The 20,086-nt window shown below is 37.1% G+C and overlaps 1 protein-coding gene across 2 annotated transcripts in view; it reads right to left on the bottom strand.

Annotated features, from left to right (window-relative positions):
- Positions 1 to 20,086, bottom strand: part of SLC24A2 (solute carrier family 24 member 2) — a gene marked incomplete at its 5' end in the record, with an annotated part of 118,110 nt that overhangs the window by 50,351 nt on the left and 47,673 nt on the right. For both annotated transcript variants that reach the window (XM_080636705.1, XM_080636704.1), the window contains 2 exons: positions 3,464 to 3,572; positions 4,652 to 4,690. In XM_080636705.1, the coding sequence (XP_080492831.1) occupies positions 3,464 to 3,572; positions 4,652 to 4,690 (148 nt within the window). The remainder of the gene's footprint in view (positions 1 to 3,463; positions 3,573 to 4,651; positions 4,691 to 20,086) is intronic.

Genomic DNA, 20,086 nt, shown 5'->3' on the forward strand with positions numbered 1-20,086 from the left:
ATGAGGAAACAAGCACAGAGCTCTCAGACTTTACAAGTGCTTTTACAAAGACTGAAAAGCCAGTTTGGTTGGCTGTGCCAGCTGCAGGGCTGCTGGTGTCTGCTTGGCAAGTGCTTTGACTGATGGACCCACCAGCCCAGAAGGAGAGCAAGCTCTAAGGAAGCCATCTAAAGGGGAAGAGGCTAGAAGAATCTGGGTGCAGGTAAGTAAGATGCAGCATGAGGTAAGGCAAATGGAGTAAATGGTAGCAAAATGGGGAAAGAGGAAATGGGAGGAGGATGACAAGAAGAAGTACGCCAAAGTGCAATATGTACCAGAGTACCTGTGTATGCGTCAGCTTTGATACACATCTTTCAAAATTTTTTCTTTGAGAATGGTACTTTGTAATATTCCCATACACTCTCAATCTCTTCTACCCCTTCTTTTAATTCTTAATAGTGAAATCCTATCAGCTTAGAAATTATTTAGCTGGCATGGCAAAGGTGTGTCAAAGTAAACATGATGCACCAGATGATTATTTGATGTTAATTATATGCGGGAAGATTAAAACACAACAAAATGGTGAGAATTGAGTAGATAAAATTTATACACAGCCGCACTGATAACGAATATTCTATATCAGACACCCATATCTATTATCAAACATATTTTTCAATTGAAAGTAAGATTCAAGTACAATGTCACCTTAATTCGTTAACCAGTATTACCTACCTTGGCCAGCCACAGTATTTACATCAAACTAAAATAAATTTTCTTTTATGGAGGTTTGCAGAATTATCTTAATACAGAATAATGAATGCAGACACCTAAAAGCTCAAAATATCAGCAAAAAATGAGTGTTCAGTGCAGATTTTCAATACTTCCTGTGTTTGCCTTCCAAACTGCCTGCAGTGCAAAATATCTTGAAAGGCGAATCTGCCTACAAATGAGCTGGTGGTTCAGAAAAGGTTAATGACCATAATGTGAGACAGAAAAGTGGGTGGATTATTTATTTTCCACATTTCTCCTACACATCTGGGCATATCTGTAAAAAAATAAAACCAGAGTTCCACATAGAAAAATATATATTGAATGCACTCCCATATTGGCACTTTCATGCTCTCATTAATTAGAATACAAGTTTTATGAAGTTGGTGGAAATTTGAAATGTTAGGTCCTTTAATATTAATGCTAACTTAGATGTCTGCAGATACATAGGGTATTTTCCAGTGTCTTTTAGCCATTTCTTCATGAAAAGTTGTGCATTAAAATACAATATTTACCGCAAATGTAAGTAGATTCATTTTTCCCCATTTTTTTAACTCAGTATGTCAGTTTTAATGAAACATACAGGTTGTTACTCCTTTGCACCTTATTTAAAGTCTGCAAGACTTTCATCTTACATTTTTTGAACAGTATTAATTCCAGGCAACTATATGAGTTTGGAGAAAAAAAAACCCCAAACAGCAAAGTATTATCAGCAAAGAAACCCTGAAGAAAATTTTACTGTGGAGTAATTTAAATAAGATTTATCCATTACAACCATCTCTATCAATCCATATTGACTCAAGTCAATAATAACGAACAACAACGAATCAAGTAAAAAATAATGAACATCACTGAGTTACCTGGTAAACTTAATTATAATACCTAGTTTTCAAAAGTGCTGGGCTTCTGTGTCTCCCAAGATGGATTTCAGATTTCAAAACCCTTTCTTCCTGTGCTGTTGTGAACAGGAAAGCCTATGAATCACAGAACATGGTGCAAGCTTGCTACAGTGAAAAGTAGTGAGAAAAGATCTGAATGCTGAACAAGTTATGTTTAGGTAAAAAGTGAAGTAAGCAATGGAAAAATACCTGAGACCTATACTATTTCTGAATTTTTCTTAAGTCCAAATTGAACCCCAGTCAACACTTCTAGCTTTCATGTGGTCTTCAATGTGTCAAAACAGTCCTGTCCCTGCTAATGAGCTCTTCCCAACCTGTTTCTATTCTCTCTTATTTTGATCAAATCTATTTACTGCTTTGGATGATTGTTATTTTTGTTTGTGTTAGCAAAATCTAGACATCACAGAGGCATTCGCAGCAAAGGAACTTTGCTTTAAGGGAAAATAGGACTGCAAAAGATTGTAATGAAAAATTACAGTTTTTCATTAAAAAGTGAAAAATTGAGATTGGAAGTGAAATGCTTGGCCACCAGACAGATGAGGATGAGGCTTACTGGGTGCAGCAGTTAGAAAGCCTGCTGACTTACTGTAGTGATGCAAATAAAGGAAGCCAAATGTATAACTGCAGTAAATGTCTTATGTCCTTTTTCAGCAACGAATGGGAATAGATTGGGCACAGTCTGCTGATGACTGCACTCTAACAGGCAACAGACTTTGGCAGTGAATAGTGCAGCATTAACTAAAGAGAGAGGCAATGTGAATCGTGATCAGAGTAGAAATAATGGTGTGGAGTCTGCAAGAGCTAAAATTGCCCTTGTGTTGACAAAGTGAGTATCACCTTCAGCTTTTGAAGAAATGGAAGTAAGTTTGTCTTGTCCAAGAGATACAGAGCAATTTAAAAAGCTTTACACAATTTTGCAATGAGAAACACATAGGAACTTAAATGCAAGGAAGTGCTATATACTTTTTGATCACTGAAGTTCAGAAGGGCTCACTGTCAGTAATTTCTCATTAGTCCCTCACAATAAAGGTCTTTTTAGTCCCTCATAATTCATTCCCCAGTGCTATTTCTCAAGACATTCACTACTACTGCAAGAGAAGTCCTACAGACACACATTCACCAAGCACCTTTTCTTGAATTTTATTTTTTTTTTTAAGTCTACCAGAAGCTGAGATTCGTATTGCCCCACACTTGCAAAGCAATTATGGTTTTCCCGACAACTTCTCAGACAAAGCAATCATGGTGTCCCTGCTAATTTCTCAAAGAAAAATAAAAAAGTATACCACATTTGGCTAGAGCAAGCAAACTGTTAATATGCAGGTAACACAGGGGGATGTTTGTTGCAATTTTCCCAATGTCAGTGTTAAACCACCCCTCATCAAAACAGCAGAGTCTCATTCTTTTCTATATTCCATATGACAAATTACCCATCATTTCAGCTTTTCTTTTCCTAATGTACTAAAATCAAAACCAGGAAAGAAAACAAAAGAGGCCTTTACAAAAGTACAAGAGGATAGAATTTTTTTAATTTTTAAATTGCAGTTGAAGCCAGTGGTGAAGCGAAACAGTGGTTATGATACTCATCAACCAAGTGATCCATTTTAGTTAGCACCACAATGAACACATTTCCTAAGTTGTAAGTCTTGGTGGCAGTATGCATACTACGCCATAAGAGTGCAAAGCTCTCAAAAATTCAGTCACATTCAGAAAAGACTGGTGAAAACAGAAATGCAAAAAACAGTTTAATGGGGACAAGGGAAAAGGAAAGCATTTGTTTGCTTTCGCAACAGAAAATAAAAAAAAATTGATAGGAATACCTTCAGCAAGAGGGTCGAGTGTGTGAATCATGAGCTGGAAGATGCTGTTCCTCATTAGACTGTTGTGGAGAGATGCAGAGCTTCCTCCCCGCTGGAGCCGTGGCTTGGTCTAGGAGTAGGTGGAAAAATAAGGTAAAGAATTTAGGGCTTTTTGCTGTTGTTTGTGTGGAAACAGGTCTAAAACACCATTAATTAATCTCACATCTCACTACACAGTGAAGCATTTTCAACCATCACCTTCAGCAGATTAAACTATACACTGTATTAAGCATTGACATCTGTACAGGATATTTCTCTGGAGGGGATGGATCACCATATTAGTAATTAGTCTCTCGTGACTTAGGAAAAGAACAGGGGAAAAAAGAATCCTTCTCTATGAAATCCCTTAAAATGTTAAGAAAATAAAAACCTTATACCTGCATCAGGAAGAATTCATAGTTTGCTCCTTTGTAGAACCTTGTGGTTGAATCCCTAAAATAATTTTAATTTTTATTCCCTCAATACATTGAAAATATGCATATTATTGAAACTATGGAAAAAAGGGGCAGAGAGCACCTCTTCTTAATGGCAAAATCCTAAAGCTCAGAGTGAAATATACTCCTCGCTTTGGTCCAATCCATTAAGTACTGATTGCAGAAACAAGACTGTAAGTGTGGTAAGGTAGCACAGACTCCTCCAGCAATGGAGCTAATGTACAAGCATCTTTTATGTGCTTCTAAAGAAATGTAAAAGATATTATGAGGTTCTTTTCCCCATGCCATAGTCTAGTACAATACTCAATGCATTTAATACATCCCATAGAGTAAGATGGCTTTGTGGATGGCTGGCTGCTTGTCTTGATAAAAAAGGATAATCACAACCAACAGATTGCTGACTAATAAGAACCTGAAATCCAACTATAAGGAAAAAACAACCCTGAAGAAAAAACGGGTTTTCCAATAATACATGGTACATGCATTAATCTTTGGTTTCATATAAATACTAACTGAAAAATCATAGAAATGGCACAAAAAATTAATTCACCATTATATCTTTGGAACTAATTTTTTTTAAATTCTATAGCACCATAGGAAGGGAAAGAAATCACAGCAATTTAGAAAAACACTGACGTGTGCCAAACCGAAGTAAGGCTTGTCTCACCACCATCCTGAGAAATAAATGCTCAGACACATACTAATTGCTGCCTACCGTTAGTGTTTGGTCATCCTTGTCGCCAGCATTAGGTGACTGCATGAATGGGAAGAAGAACAAAAAGAAGTGTCAGATGGAGCACGCATAACGGAAAGGCAGTAGAACATCATGGATGTCTGATCCTATGAATGCTGCTGTGATAGGTTTTAGAAGCACTCAAATTAAATCATTCTAGCGATCAACTAAATCAGAGTAAATTCACACTGCAATGTTGCAGGAGTCTTTTATTCTTGTCAGTTTCTTGGACAAGAACTGTATCATTTCAGGGTCTGGCACATGGCAGCTGGGCTGCAGATCACAATGTTCACTTCATACAAATGACACAGGGAGGAAGAATGCCTGTATGTCAACCAGTTTGAAAGAGTGAGCATTGAAAAATTAAAAGCAGTAGGAAACTCAGGATTGACCAGCTGTCCAATAAAAATCCGAAAAAGAAGTAACATTATTGTGGTATTTTGGAGGAAGGGACTAGGCAAGGAAATGAAAAAAAAAAGGTGTTAAGTTTAACCACTCCCTTCAAATGGCCGTTTAGCCCAAACTGGCAGCTCTGGTTAAGGGGAGACAACATGGCCCATGCTTCTTTGCCATGGAGGCAAATGAGACTCTGGATGGATTTTAAATGCAATTAATGCTTTCAAGTAAGTGATGTATCCTGGAGATGATCTGTGATTCCTATGTCCTATCCCTAGGACAACAGCACCAGACAAATCACTAGGAAAGACTTCTGAGGGAGAACAGAACTTGCACTGAAAACAAGCACACACAAAATTTTGTGAGTGATTTTTAGTCCTGACTTTTGCTTGTTTCTTTAATAGAATTAACACTTGTGTTACACAGGAACACAGAACTTTCGTCATGGAATATTCTTCCATGACATCTTGAAAGTTGCATGATAAAGGCATGTTATTTTTCTAGTCATTCTGCTTGTCCTGAGGAAGGAAAGTTAATACCAGAATACACAAAATATTAAACTCCAGTCATGAAGTACTAATTAAAATAGGACACAGTGTAAACTCCAGCTGTCTCACATTTAGTCTTCTTTGATCATAACCCCTTCCCCACAAGCTGGCATAAAAATAATTTCCTCCATCTGAAGACTCTTGTCTGGTGCATTACATTGAAACCAAATTACATCACAACTGTTCTATGGAAAAAAATACGCAGTGCGCTGAAGCCCAGTTTTTTGACATACGTCAACACTAACTTTCAGGACCTGCCTTGATTTAGTGAATTAACTTTGAAGATTCAATGGAAGGCAAGCAGTTATGAGCAAACACCAATAAGAGAGAAGATCCTTCCTGTTTTGTAATAAGTAAAAGAATAACCAGAACTCTTTGTAAAAAGTATAGCCACCCCCAGCTATGAATACTAGCTTGAAGAAGAGATAATGAGGCAAAGAAAGGATCTTTGTTCTGATAAAGGCACTACCTGTCACCTCTGAATATAGTCTGCCCTCATGTGAGAAATGGTTAGAAAACAGAAGTTTTACACTTGTATTGAAGACAACCATCACAGAAAGCACATTCAGTGGAGTAGAAAGAAAATGAAGGAAAAAGAAAATACAAAATCTATGTTCTAAAATGTCATTAAAATTGTGGGTTCACCTTAGAAAATTTTTGCATAATGTGTATGTACAGATATATAGTATACATACGCATGCTCTTTTAGCTACAAATACACAAACACACTTGAAAATCTAATTTATTTGTGCATACTCTGAGGGGCCCTCATGGAAGGGAAAATTCATCTTGCACAAAAATTTGCAAGAAGGCAAAAACATCAAGCCAGGAAAAGTTCCTCTTGTCTTAAAAGAAGCAATTTAGGACAACCAAGTCCTAAAGTAGGTATTTATATAAAACTGAAGTTTGTGAGATGTGGATGAGTGTTCAGAACTGGAGCCCTAATAAAAGTTTAAAAAATTGTTATTTGGGACTTTGCCTACTGAAAATAGGAAATTTTAAAATTTATTTTAATATTGAAAGACATAAGAATATATAACTGATAGATCTCAGTAATTTGTTGGTTGTACTTGAAAAAAGGCTGAAGAATATCACTTTTCATATGCCCAAAAGTAGCTGAAAGCATTCAGCATGCCTCAAGAATTCTCTAGGCTTAATATGAGGGTATTTCTAAAAGAAAAGTTCATGTTGAAGAAAGCACTGTCATTTACTTGAAAGGGAACGGGATGAAGCTGCATGAGTGTATAAAACCAACTAGACGAAAATTGGTACCATATAATTTAATTTGTAGAAGATAATTATGTTATAAAAAGAAAGAATAATGAAGAACATTTTGAATGTAAGTTAAGGAAATACAAGAAAAATGAAAACAACATCTGAAATAATTTAATTCTGTGTCAGTACAGAATGGGATATAACACCATGAAAAAGATTTTTTAAATTGTTTTTTCCACACATGATTAGTAATGCAATTGTTTCTGAGCATAACTTGACAGTAAAGTTCCATCCTAGAGGAAATGTTCAAGACTGGAATATAAATGTAATTTTAAGGCAGAAACGCCTCCGCAGTTTTAAAAACAGGAATGAAAACAATGGTTTGACATTTTGGTGATACTAAATATGTATGGTGCCTGGATTATCTGCTGGATTAACAACAATAACATCTCAAAAGAGTGTTTTAAACTATGGCAGTGGGAAATTCAGTTGCAGTGTTGCTGTTTACATTATGTATTTGATGGCATTTTGTCCCCATTACGATGGCAAAGCTAATTTTTTTTTTTCCTATTGTAATATGTATGAACGTAATTTGGGTAACACAGACTGCAAGGCATTTGTGCATATTCCAAAGCATCATTTTTCCCTTGTAGAAAAATGTAGTATTCAGACATTTTTTACAACCTTCTTATTTAAGTCAACACTTCCAAACTGGTCCAAGGTTAAAATGCTTGTGTTTCTTTGCACTGGGATTGAAAACTGTTTTTTTGAATCTACTCCATAGTAATTTCTTTAAAGACAAGACACATTTTCTGAAAAGATAAGTCTGCTCTCAAATCATGGCAACCATTGTATAATAGTTCCCCCAGGATCAGAAAGAGACAGAAATTCCATGTCATCTGTGCATTACATATATCCGTGAGGGAATTACTAGTAAAAAAAATTATCTTTTGCAATTGTATGTTATAATTTATTTTAAACCATTAATTTATTATAGTGCTGCAAAATGAAAACAATGCATTCTAGTATACTCTCTTATTCAAAGGTATCTGGGGCACTATGCCTTATTATGCTTTTATCAGAATTATGAAAAGATTCATTGAGACAGTTCACTAATTTTTTTAGAGACTTCATCAAAATATTTGTTGCTTCTCCTGCTTGCCATGGCAGCAGGTAAGAGTTTGTCCATCCTCCTTCCTGTACTGGTGATCATGTATTCCAGTTTGCTCCACCTCAGCTAAAAGTTTTAAAACATTTTATTTCAGGAAGAATAAAAAAAAAAAGAAAATGTCTACTTGCTATGAAGAAACGGTCTATAGTATCCTTTTCACGCATCTCTTTTTCTCAGGGACCTAAGTCCATCAGAGATTAAGCCTGCCATCTTCCTCATATTGTTTAGGAATGCATGCTCTTGAGAAACAAGGCTGCTGAAGTAATTCATGCAAGAGATGACGCCTCACTAAATACTTGCCTAATCAACTCACGCTTTCCTTTAAAACAAAGGGCACCATGACAATCAGATAAGGAGCAGAATCTGTTACAGGTTCAAAAGCCTGAAGCAATTAGCAAATTGGACTGCCCACCCCCTTCTCCTAACATGAGAAAAGCAGGCTGTCAAACAACACCAGGTAGAAGGGTAACTGGATTTCAACACCCTTTCTACAGCGTGAGTTCACATCTCTTTCCTGCTTGCTAAATCTTTCCCAACTACAATAACTAATATAATAACTAAAAAGCTGCCTTTTTTTTTTTTTAATCAGCTTTGATGGGAATAATGAAAGTTCATGATGTTTGGTGGCTGGCAGTGTACTGTCACCATATTGCTGCAATATGGTGTTTCTAATTATTGTAGACTATGAGCCTAGATAGGATTTTGCTAAATTGTCTCAAGATGTTTTATAGTGAAGAACTTCTGCTACTCCCTTATGCCTGTTTTCAAACGTGGACTGTATAATTTTATACCTATTAGTGAGTAACTGCCTGTCAGTCCTGAAGTAAATTACAGGTGATAGTCATGGTGCACAGGGCTATCTAATCTCTTACCTCTCTAAGAAGGTAAAAGCTTTAATAGGTACTCTATAGAAAATTAAAACTAAAATTCCCTTTCGCTTTGCCTGCCTTCTTCCTTCCTGTCACCCTTCTCTTTCCTAAAAATAAAGTAAAACAGGAAGTTCTACCTAAAGAACCAGACTTCTGTATTATTGAAGAAAATAAATATGATTCACAAGAACCATATCCAAAACTAAACAGAGGTTGTAAGCTCACATTACTTATCAAAATGAAAAATTTATTAAGTTAGAGCTTGAACTGTCGAAGACATTGAGCTGGACCATCACACTGGGATACTTGGCTGCATTTAAGAGCTGCTTGTTTACAGGCACCTAGTGTGAAAGCTGTAGCCCTGGGCAAAGCAGAATGGCTTTGTTCATTCAGATCAGTTGCCTCTTTTACTCCAGTCTGTTCATGCAATTACCCAATGTGCATACACATAGTGAATCCTCATAAATGTTCAGAAGAGATGAATCTTAACTTGAATGCAAGCAGTCACAAATGGATGGTTTAAGGTATCAGTTACTAAACCACAAGCTAATGTTGGGTCAACTGATTTAATTCCAGAGTTTTATGCATTTTATATGAATTAGAAGTTTTCCAGTCAGCCTGTAGGAACAATCATATATTTAGATATTCAACACGTGTAAGAAAGTCAGGGTCTGCCCCATGTCTCTTACCTTCTCTGAACTTGCTTAAAGTCAGGTATCTTTGGCTCAGGATGGCAATGTAATAGCTCAAGCTTAAAGACTTGATGAGTTTTTAATCACCTTAGTGTCAGAAGTAATTATGAAATTTCAAGTTGTCCTCTCATCCTCATTTCAAAATTTGTCAATGAAGTCACCTTTGGCTGGTTTTTAAATATATAAATTAGCACCACAGTTCTGTGTGTCCACCTAACTTTCAAGGGGACAAAAGAATAATTAAAAAACCCCAAACAAACAAAACAAAACCAACACACACCCCCAAAGAAACCCCACAAACAAACCAAAACTAAAGCTAGGTACTTTCAGCAGTCATGAAATACTCATGCACACAAAACATTTGCTCACAAGTGCCAGTTTAAGTACTTCACTACGGATTTATGTGGCTAACTTTAAAATACCTGGATTTAAAATGTTTAATATGCTGCTACTTTATCAATAATATTACATGGGAAAACATTAATAGGTGTTCCAACATTAAGTTCTCAAAATTTAAATAATTCTTGAATTAAAATCACCCATGAAGCAAAGCGCAAATTCTGGGCAGAAGGCAGAGAAGGTTGCAGGTGAATTCCAAGTATACCACTGAGACTACTGACAGGAGACGCCTGCTCTTCCTTTCTTACAACTCCATCAAACATGAACAGCTTATAAGAAGCCAGCAAAAAAGCATGTGTCCTAGAACTTCTGTTTACCTAAGTACACAAAGGATCTGCTACAGATTATGGAGATTTTTGATTTGCTTTAAAAGAAATCACAGTAATTCCCAGAGAGGAAAGGGTTCGACAAATCTTAGTGTTTGCTGATGCTATGCTGATTTGCAACTAGCAAATAAATCTCATTGCAGTAAGCAGGCTGCACATTGCAGAGGATTTATCACAAGGGCGAAAAGGCTGCAGTTTCACTGCCTTTCCGCCTCCAACACCCTGAAGATCCTGAAAGACAAGGGCAGCTTCAGCTGTAAAGAAGAACCCAGCCAGCACAGCCTGTAAGGAGGAAATGCTGAATCACAGCATCCTCAGCTGCCCTGTTCACGTCCCTTTTTCACTAAGATCTCCTCACTTTTCTGTCATTGCACAGCTGCCATTCCCCTTCAGGTGACTTTTTGTCACAGGGTCTCTTCCAATGTTATTGTCAGTTGGCAGAAATGACAGACCTAGCTCTTAGGATAGCAACTGCAAGAATGTAATCAAATGTAAGGGAAATACAAAATAATGAGTGATATTGAGAAAGCTAGCTCAGCACTGCTAACAGTTGATATTTCCCAGTGGCAGAAGAGGACAGGAAACAGAAAGTAGAATGTTGGCCCCTTAAATGAGACAATTGACATGCTGAATCTGTCCTGAGGGACTATCTTTTCCATAAAACAGTAACAACATTTATAGTGGTCTACCTCACCTATTTTGAAAAAGAGGGAGCAGGAAAAAAGGAAAGCACCAACACCAGAAATTAGGTCCAAATGCTTCAAATAACTGTGCTTCAAAATGTAAAATCCTCATTCACCGGGAGCACACCACTACCTCTAGGCTGCAGGACTGTGGGTGTCAGTTTTACACCAGCCTAATAGGCAAAATATGGCAGCTCACTGTCTTTATAATTAATACTGAATACTATCTGATTCCATAATCATCCTTGAGATAACTGTTTTCACCTATTTATTTTCACCACTGCCTCCCTGGTCTTTCTGATCATTTCAAACACGCAAATGTCATCTAAGGGTTTGTCTAATACCTGGCAAGGGTGTAACAAATGGTAGGGAGAAAAAATAAGAAGAAATAGAAGAAAGAAGAAATACAAATTTTACAGAACAACCTGCAGATAAGACACCAGCACTGTATCGAAGTAAGCCTTATAATGCTGTGGACAGAAAAGCAAGTCTGAATTTCTAAATTTCAAGCATATCTACAAGCATACAGGAAAACAAAGTTTTCTTCACATTAGGTGAAGAAGAAAAGGACTAGCTTCTGTCTTACTCTGATTTCTCACACCTTTAAACTATTCTTCTACAATATTCTGCTTTGCATTGAGATGAAAGAGAAGATCTGTGGCTCTGAAATCAAAAGCATCCCTGTATGCTGGGATTCTGGAGATCACCAGGCATGTATTCTAGAGAATCAGCAGCATGCACATGCCAGCTTACTTTTAACTTCTGTTGACCCAGGAGATGAAACTGAGGCACAAAGACCTATATGTCACTGTTTCTAAATGCAGAGTTATAACATTTAGAACTTAAATCAGACCTCCTCTATTTTAGCTATCAATGTTTGGACACCTCATTTGCAGAATTGTGTCCTATGTAGCACAGCAAAGGATAGACAGAAAAATCTTTGTGCTCACTTTCCTTCATCAGTCTGCTATTTGACAGTGCCTATCATACTATTGATTTGTCTCCGCAGCTATAAAGCAGATGATTGCAGGTGACCCACTGCCACACATAATGCAGAAGCAGTGACTCTGTTGCTCTCCTTGGAAAAGCCTGGTCCTCCCAGAACAGCTTCCTAATATTTAAGGTAAACATACAGCTACAGGGAGAATTCCCACTGTGATAAAAGAGAATAAGGCATTAGGGAAAACAGATCATCAGGAATTAGTAAGGTCAGAATCATGAAAGGATGTAGTATAAGACCATGGCTGCAAGAAATCACGAGAGAGTTCATGGTGAAGTACGGAGGGTGGCAGCTGAAGCAGCTAGCAGTCCTAGCTTAGGCTAGGATCCACTTCTCCCATCTAACAGCCTAGGAAGAAAGCATTTCTTTGCCTCGAAGCTGTCAGGTGAGCTTCACTGCACATCACGAGACTCCTCAGAGACTTTTGCTGAGATATGTTATTTTGCACACCAGCCAAAATCACAATCTGCAAATTCTTTCAATTAGAAAGAGAAACTCACAGTAACCCCATCCGCATTTCATATAATCCCATTCCACTATAAAAAAAAAAAAAAAGTCTTTTTTTCTGTAAGCACTGAAGGAGTCAGGACCTATGACTCCTTCATAGATAGAAGGATCATGCCATAAATAGACTATGCTATTACCCCCACTGTAAGCCTCCTTTTAGCCAACAATTTCTCCTTATATGTTCAGTCAGCCTCTATCTTTTTCTTTCATCGTGACTTGGACTTTCCTGCTGCTTTTTCTTCTCCCAACTCTTTGACAGGCACATCACACAACGCCAATAGAAACCTAGTTCACCATGAACATCTCTGTTCGGGGGACTGGCAAAGCTCTTTCTCTAAGATGGATGCTCCTACAGTTTCAGCTATCTGCTTTCATTAAGAAATGCAATCCTAATTATCTGCATTTAGCAAGAAGAGGGCTGTTACCCCTCACTGGTTTCAATTTTGCACAGCTCAACTAGGCTGTCTTCACTGAAAACGGTACAAGAAATGGAAGGATCAGAGCAAGTATTTAACATCTGCATTAAGCGAAGTCACCATGACAGAGGGGATATAAAAACAAGATTTGGACCTGCATAGCAAAGCCAGGAACTCATAATGAAATACACTGGGTGTGAATTCCACTAAAACAAATAAGATTACTTTCTGAGCCTCAGTATAAATACTTGCTGATTATTTGATAGCCAAACTCCACTTCCTCTGGCTATGCCCTAGGCTGGTATGTTTTTGGCTTTAATGACTTCCCAGGGTAAATTTCTGTTTTCAGGTAATGCACTTAGTGCCAGATCTACAAAAATCTGGTTGTTCTTAGAGGGAACAATCTAGTTCCCTAGGATAAACCTTTAATACAACTAAATTAGTCATATGAAGAAAACTGTAAGGTAAGGTAAGCCAGAAACCATTGCGCACTTTGTAGTCTTAAGCTGTCTGGAAGTAATCCATAAACTTGATTTAAGATCTATAGAGAATTCCCATCTCTATGAATCTACACATTTCTGTTTCAACATGACTTTGCAATCATTCTGTAAGCACATAAAAACTTCAGTAAATAATGCACACAGAATTTTCTTCACAATATTCACTTGAACTTCAGGAAACTGCAGTCCCTACCAAACTAAATTGTAAGTGAATACGAGGGAAGTTTGTGAGGCTCCAATCAGGATTTTACGATTAAGACACATTTTATGATACTGTGTTCTATATATGATCTTTCATGTTAACCAGCTTTGGTGCTTACAATGCTGACCAAGGGAGTCAGACAGAACAAATATATTTGATTCTTAAAATATCATCTTTCCATTTGTAAAACACTGTGTGGCCAGAATGAGAAGTAACACAGCTTAGAACTCCCTTTGTCTGTCTGTCTTGTGTTTGGTTCACTGGCAATTTCTAATATGCTTCATAAGTAGTATTCCTGCAGTCCTACTGTGGGTATCTATGGCAATATCCGAAGGGTGCTTTTAATATTAAAATCTCTTTCTTTCCTTTTAATTCAAACCAGTGCTTATTGAAGGGGAAAGAATCATTAGGACTGTTACTGTCCAATTCTTGTTAACTATGTACAATTTCCAAACTGAACTCCCTTGTATAGAATCGCAGAAATCTCTTCCCAAACCGTTCACATTTTCTAGTATTCTTAATCTAATTATTGAAACCTTTTCATTCTGTTTCACAGGGATTAGCAATTACATGACAAAAATAAAGGATGTCAGGTAAAATCACGATCTTGATAATGAAATAACTAGTACAGGGGGTACTGGCAAGGAAAACCTCCAGCAGATCAAACAAACAAAAAAAAGGTGGCTCAAAGTCCAATTTCACACCACTGTGAACTAATTCCATGAGATTAGCATAAAACTACATTAATTGAAAGCAGGTTCGGGTTCAGCACGCAGGAGGGAATGTGTTATTTATTCCACAGCACACCGAAGCAACACTGCAGCATTCAGATCTGAGAAGACTGGGGGCTCCAGATGTAGACTGATTATCCTGACAAGCAAGGTCAGATTGGACTGGAGATCTAGAGTTTAGCTGATCCAAAAATAATAATTGCCAGAATGTTTTTTGGGAAAACATTTAGGTAATTTCATGTCCTACCTTTGCTAGTCATGTCTCACAGGAATAACCATTTAAAAAAAATGCTATGAATTTTTTGGTGGCTATGTCAAATTACGGTGAGTTTTGCCACTATTTCTTCCAGCCAAAGGACTGCGTGGCCACTCATTATCAGCACCCAAGGCAGCTTTACACAACACCAGATCAGTCACCCTCCACACACCTCACTGCTTTCACTCCTGGCCTCTACCACGTTCAGAGTCACAGGCAAGTAAGGACAACATTATAAACTACTCACTGAGCTCATTAAAGGACAGCAAAGCAGGAACTATAACAGGATGCAAACTCTTTCATGTCTCATTTCTAGCCGAAAGCTCGTTCAGGTTGGGAATAAACAAGGCTGGTCCTGTCTGTTGGATTAATAGTGCCATCTGTGAAACAAGGACTGCATAATTGACCTGGGTGATAGCGGATTTCGGTGTACTAACAGAATCTGTTGCAACCTTGCCAATGCTTAGCAATCTTCCGTGCACAGACGGAGAAAAGCAAAGTACAGATTTGCATGGGGACAGACTGGTTTTTTCACCAAAGACCTTGTACAGAGCCACAGTTTTCTTTGCAGCCTTTAGGAAATCTGTCTTCCAGACTCTTTACCAATCCTGTGGAATGGGTATGTATATTCATTCCTCTGATGGAAGTAAGTTAGTTAACACAACAGTAAGAGCCTCAGTTACAATCGTGTTAATGCAGAAAACGCTCATGCTTTGATTTAGACCACAGAGAATGATAAGCTGTCTTGGATGAAAACAAGAGATATACAGCTGAAAAAGACATTTTTGCTGCTAAATCACAGAAAATACTTTTTTTTTTTTTTGATCATGAAGAAAGTGCTCTACTCACAGAAGTAAGGGTGCTTTTCTCTTCTCTATTCTCTTATTAAATAAGGACATACACTGATGGAAAGAAAATTCTGTCTTACAAAGCCTTTCTTTTTTGCCTAAGAAGCAGCCACACATCCAGGAGCAGACTGACTTCTAACCATTTACTTTTTTGGGGGAGACACTGCATGTATGTTATTTAGCTCTTAGAAACACAGGACAGATATTTTCCAGAGATACATAGATCTAAAATCTTTCCAACCATGACCTGACAAGCAATATTAATCCTGCATCTAGGATTAATATTCAAAAAGACTATATCTTTTTGTACAAAAATAAGAGTGACTATGAAACATTTGTGGAGCAAGTTAACTGTGCCTTCCTGGACCATAAAAGAATACCGAACAAAGGGACTTTCTTCTGTCTCTGATGGAAGTACTGTAAAAAAAATAATAATAGAAAGACACTACGTCTTGCATAGCTAAAGAAAATTGAATACATCAGAAAAACAAAGAACAAATCTGAATAATCAGAACAACAAAATCAGAACAACAAATAAATAGCAATATTTCAACAAAAATAAACCCCAACTGCATCACAAGTTCTGCAAAAAGGAGTCAGGTTATACGCAGAGTTGTGAAAGTTTGATGTGGTAATTTGGATTTGACTTCCATAAAATTCGTTTAGAAAGACAAATTTTTTCACTGTCATTACTGCATTATGAATTTCCTACAACAATACTCTGCTTGCTATTGAATTAAAACAGAGTGCTTTAAAGCTTCTGCAGCAAATCTTTCATTATCAATTTTCAAGTAATTCTTCCTACTGGGATTGAAGCACTATTTTGTTTAATCATTTCAGAGGTTTTATCTCTCATAATGTGAACTCCTATATGGAAAGGAGAATTAGAATCATCCCTGCAGTTTATTTTCTGTCATTTAGGACTTAAAGCTTATTGTGATGTGTGTGTGCCTGACTTCTTTATTAAAAAATACATTAATTTTTTTCTTAATTAATTTGCTCCCTGCTGTCATTAGTTGAAGAGAAATCTTCAACTATTCTATAATTCTATGATACTACAAAAGTTTTATTCTGGCATTAAAAGGCTGCAATGGTGTAATCATATGCAAAAGCTAGTCTAGCACACAGTGAGAGGCAGCCCTTCTTCTTATGCACTATTGTTTATATTTTTGTACTTATCTTCCCCAAGATATCAGCAAAAGTTTTCAGCAGTGACTGCATCAAGATCAAGGGTTCCTTAAAAAAGTCATGGGTAGAAGGTATCAGCTTCTTGAAAGCTGCTTGTTTTTACATTCTTCTTAGTAAAATTTCAGCTTTAAGCAGTAGATGACTCACTCTTGCAAATTAACAAAAAAAAGAATTTTTCCTCTGCTTTCTAAAAGTCCTTTGAAGGTAATCACAATTTTAGGTTGTTAAAAGGAAACAATCTCATTCCACACATAAGGTTTCAGAATCTCCCGCAGAAAAGATTTGATTCAGAATTCTTAGTCTGATTCCAGTCTGATACTTCAGACTGATAATCCAGACTGATACTCTCAGATACTTCAGATACTTTAGACTTCGGATACAGTCAGATACTTCAGACTGATACTCTCAGAAGGACCATCTGATTGTGTTGTTTTTTTTTTCCTCAAAATTTTCTGATTCACTCTTGCTTTCTCCTCCACACCCCTTACCCCACTTTTTCTTTGTTTTCTTTTGATAAGGTCTATATCACTAATACATTCACTGCCTTGTCTTGCATTTCTGTTTAAAACTGCCAGTTTTTCTGCAAGATCTGTCAATGACCTCATAACCTAAAGTTACATGTTACCTTTGCTATCATCAGAAATGTCTGATAGAACTTCTAATATCTGAGTGGTAAATGCCAGGCAGTGCAAATGTCACTTCTTTGCAAGAGATTGACAGGTCTATGTAACCCGTCCCCTCCCCACCAACAGCAGTGAATGCAACTGCTGCAGATGAAACAGGCTCAGTTTTGAGTGAGTGTCACAGAGAGATGCAATTATGGCTCGTCTGTTCACTCCAAATGTACATACTTACACTACTTGAGCCAGAAAATGTCACAACTATAGCTGGCCAGTATCTCTTCCCTGAACTACACTACTGAAGGCAAGAAACATCTGGAGGAAAAGCTTATAGAAATACCTAAATAACAGACAGTTGTAAAGTCTTGGAAAAAAAAAAGAGAAAAGCCTGCAGCCCATAAACTGGAGAACCCTGTACACTGAAGAATCATCAGCTTGCGCACAGTTTTCTCAAGTAACTCTTCATTGCATCTTTTCTAATTCCACAGATGTTCTCAGGGCTTCAGCCAGAAACGCAGGCATGTGGCAAAACTCCCATCAGCATCAATTCTGGAACATGGATGGCAGTATAACAACAGACATAATGTCAGCTTAATTGTCAAGGAGACTCGGTCTAATATGAAAAGATTAGCATCACGAGGCAAAACAAAAACTAAGGCTAGAAAACCCTGTAATACCCAAATGGATGGGCATCTAGCAGTTTAGGGGATAGAGGCAGTGTAACTTAATCTCCAGGAAAGCTATGGCAAACTAGGGGAGATTTATCTTTGAGTAGATCCATGCCTGCTTGTGAGGAGCTTGTTTTCTGAATTCAAATGCAGCAGAACAGACTTTGTAGCCTGATACTTCTATAGGAAAACTAACTTCAGTGCAGTGCCTGCTGTAGGTAAAAACTCCTAACTCCTATTGATTGTCAATGTCACTGAAACTCACTGTTTTCAAACAAACATCTTTTTGTTTAATATCTAACACATAGAGTTTGTTTGCTTTTTGTTTAGCTACAGCATGAATGCAAATAGGACAAAAATCCTTGCAAAGGGATCAGGTGGAGTGGAACATGATAGTAATTGGCTCCCCTTAGAAATTGCTTGCACTTTCCTGTCTTCTCCAGTATTCCTGCAAGCACAGAATGGTGACTGTGCAGACTCTTATAGATCAATGGCATTAAATCAGGCAAATCATTGAGGGGCTCATGCAAGTAAGAGTTTTTGGGACTGAGCTCATAATTTCTAAGAGCAAATGCATCAGGATTTTATGAGCTCAAAAAGACTTGTGAGAGTAATAATCCGTAAAGCCTATTAAGCTATTAAGGTAGCCAAAAAAAGCATCTGCATTTTGATCTGTCTCCAATCTAAATACTCAGCATGAACCTTTCTTAGTGATACAAAGATGTCTGAAGAACTCATTCTCTGTAAGACAATTTTTTATGGTTCACCTTCTGTTAGAAAACAGTATAAATCCCTGAAACTTCTCCCAGTTTCACAACATCTTAAGCCGATGTTATGCTTTCAAGATTTGAAAATGTCTTCTCTGTTAAAAGGATTTTTCATTCCTTAAGACAAAGGAAATATACACTGGTTCCTCTAGCTTATTTATATTTTCACATGATTGCACTGTTTCACCTGCTGCAAAATCTATCAGCCACACTACTCCTGTAGACACCTCTGCTTCACTCACTACTTTTCACTACTGCTCCATACTGTTGGCTGGATGTTCTCCACAATCATTCACTTCTTTTTCTTTCTTTTCACTTTTATTCAAAATCTGCTTAAAGACAAATTTCTGTGCTGATCATAACACGCAAACCCATGACCAAAACAAAACTAAATGGACTTTTTAGCTGGTGTTCTTTGGAGGCTGCCATTTCGCATCCTGTTTTGATTTTAAATCATGAAGAAGTAAGGTCCTTAGACTTCATGGGTTTTGGTACATCAAGTAGCGCCAAACACATAGCTATAGCTAGCTTACTATGTAATTCTTAGAATTTTTCATTGAGTGTTATGTACTAACATCACAAGCAACAGTCCTAGGTTTTCTGCCAAAGTAATTAGGTGCACATTTGCTAGCCTCAGCAGCAGTCTATTTAATTTGTGCTGTAAATAAATCTCTAGAATGAAAATAGTTTACAGTTTTGGTTATATAATTGTGACTCGTATTCTCACATGTGAGATTTCATACACATATCTTGAAGTAATCATAATCAAATGACAGGAAAATGGCAAAGTATGCATCATACTCTGCAACAGGATTCACAAATTCATCCAGTATTAACTGCAAAAATACGTGTGGTATTGCTTATCTCCTAAACATTTCTATTTCAGAGTCACAGAAGTGCCATTCTTTTGTCCTTTTAGTAAATGTGGTTAATTTGAAGCCATTCAGTATGATAATGTACTGTTTCTCACTTAATTGCGAAGTCCCTATTTTGCAAAACTATTTATTTACATTTTCTCTAATTTTCACTTTCCTTTTCCAGCCCTGGAGGAGTTTTACTTCAAAGACAATTGTAGTCTAAAAATAAAGACAAGAAATGCTTTACAGATAAGCCAATCAAAAAATACTGATTATGATAGGAAATAAAATATGTTGGTTTCCAGGGTAAAATGTAACTACTATATTAGACACAGCTACTGCAGCAATAAAGAGAACCTGCAGAGAACACACCTTCTGCCTGAATACAACAACAGGCCAGAGCTGATATTTTTAATTAATGCTGATTTTATTATTTCCCCCCTTTACTTTTTCCATGCCAGGTGATATTTAATTACCACACCCCATATCAAATAAAGATACGTGTAAGAAAGTCTCTGATGACAAAAACTGGTGGTTCAGAAAGTTTATTTGGAGGAT

Source organism: Psittacula echo, assembly GCF_963264785.1.
Source record: "Psittacula echo genome assembly, chromosome: Z".
NCBI classification, from domain to species: domain Eukaryota; kingdom Metazoa; phylum Chordata; class Aves; order Psittaciformes; family Psittacidae; genus Psittacula; species Psittacula echo.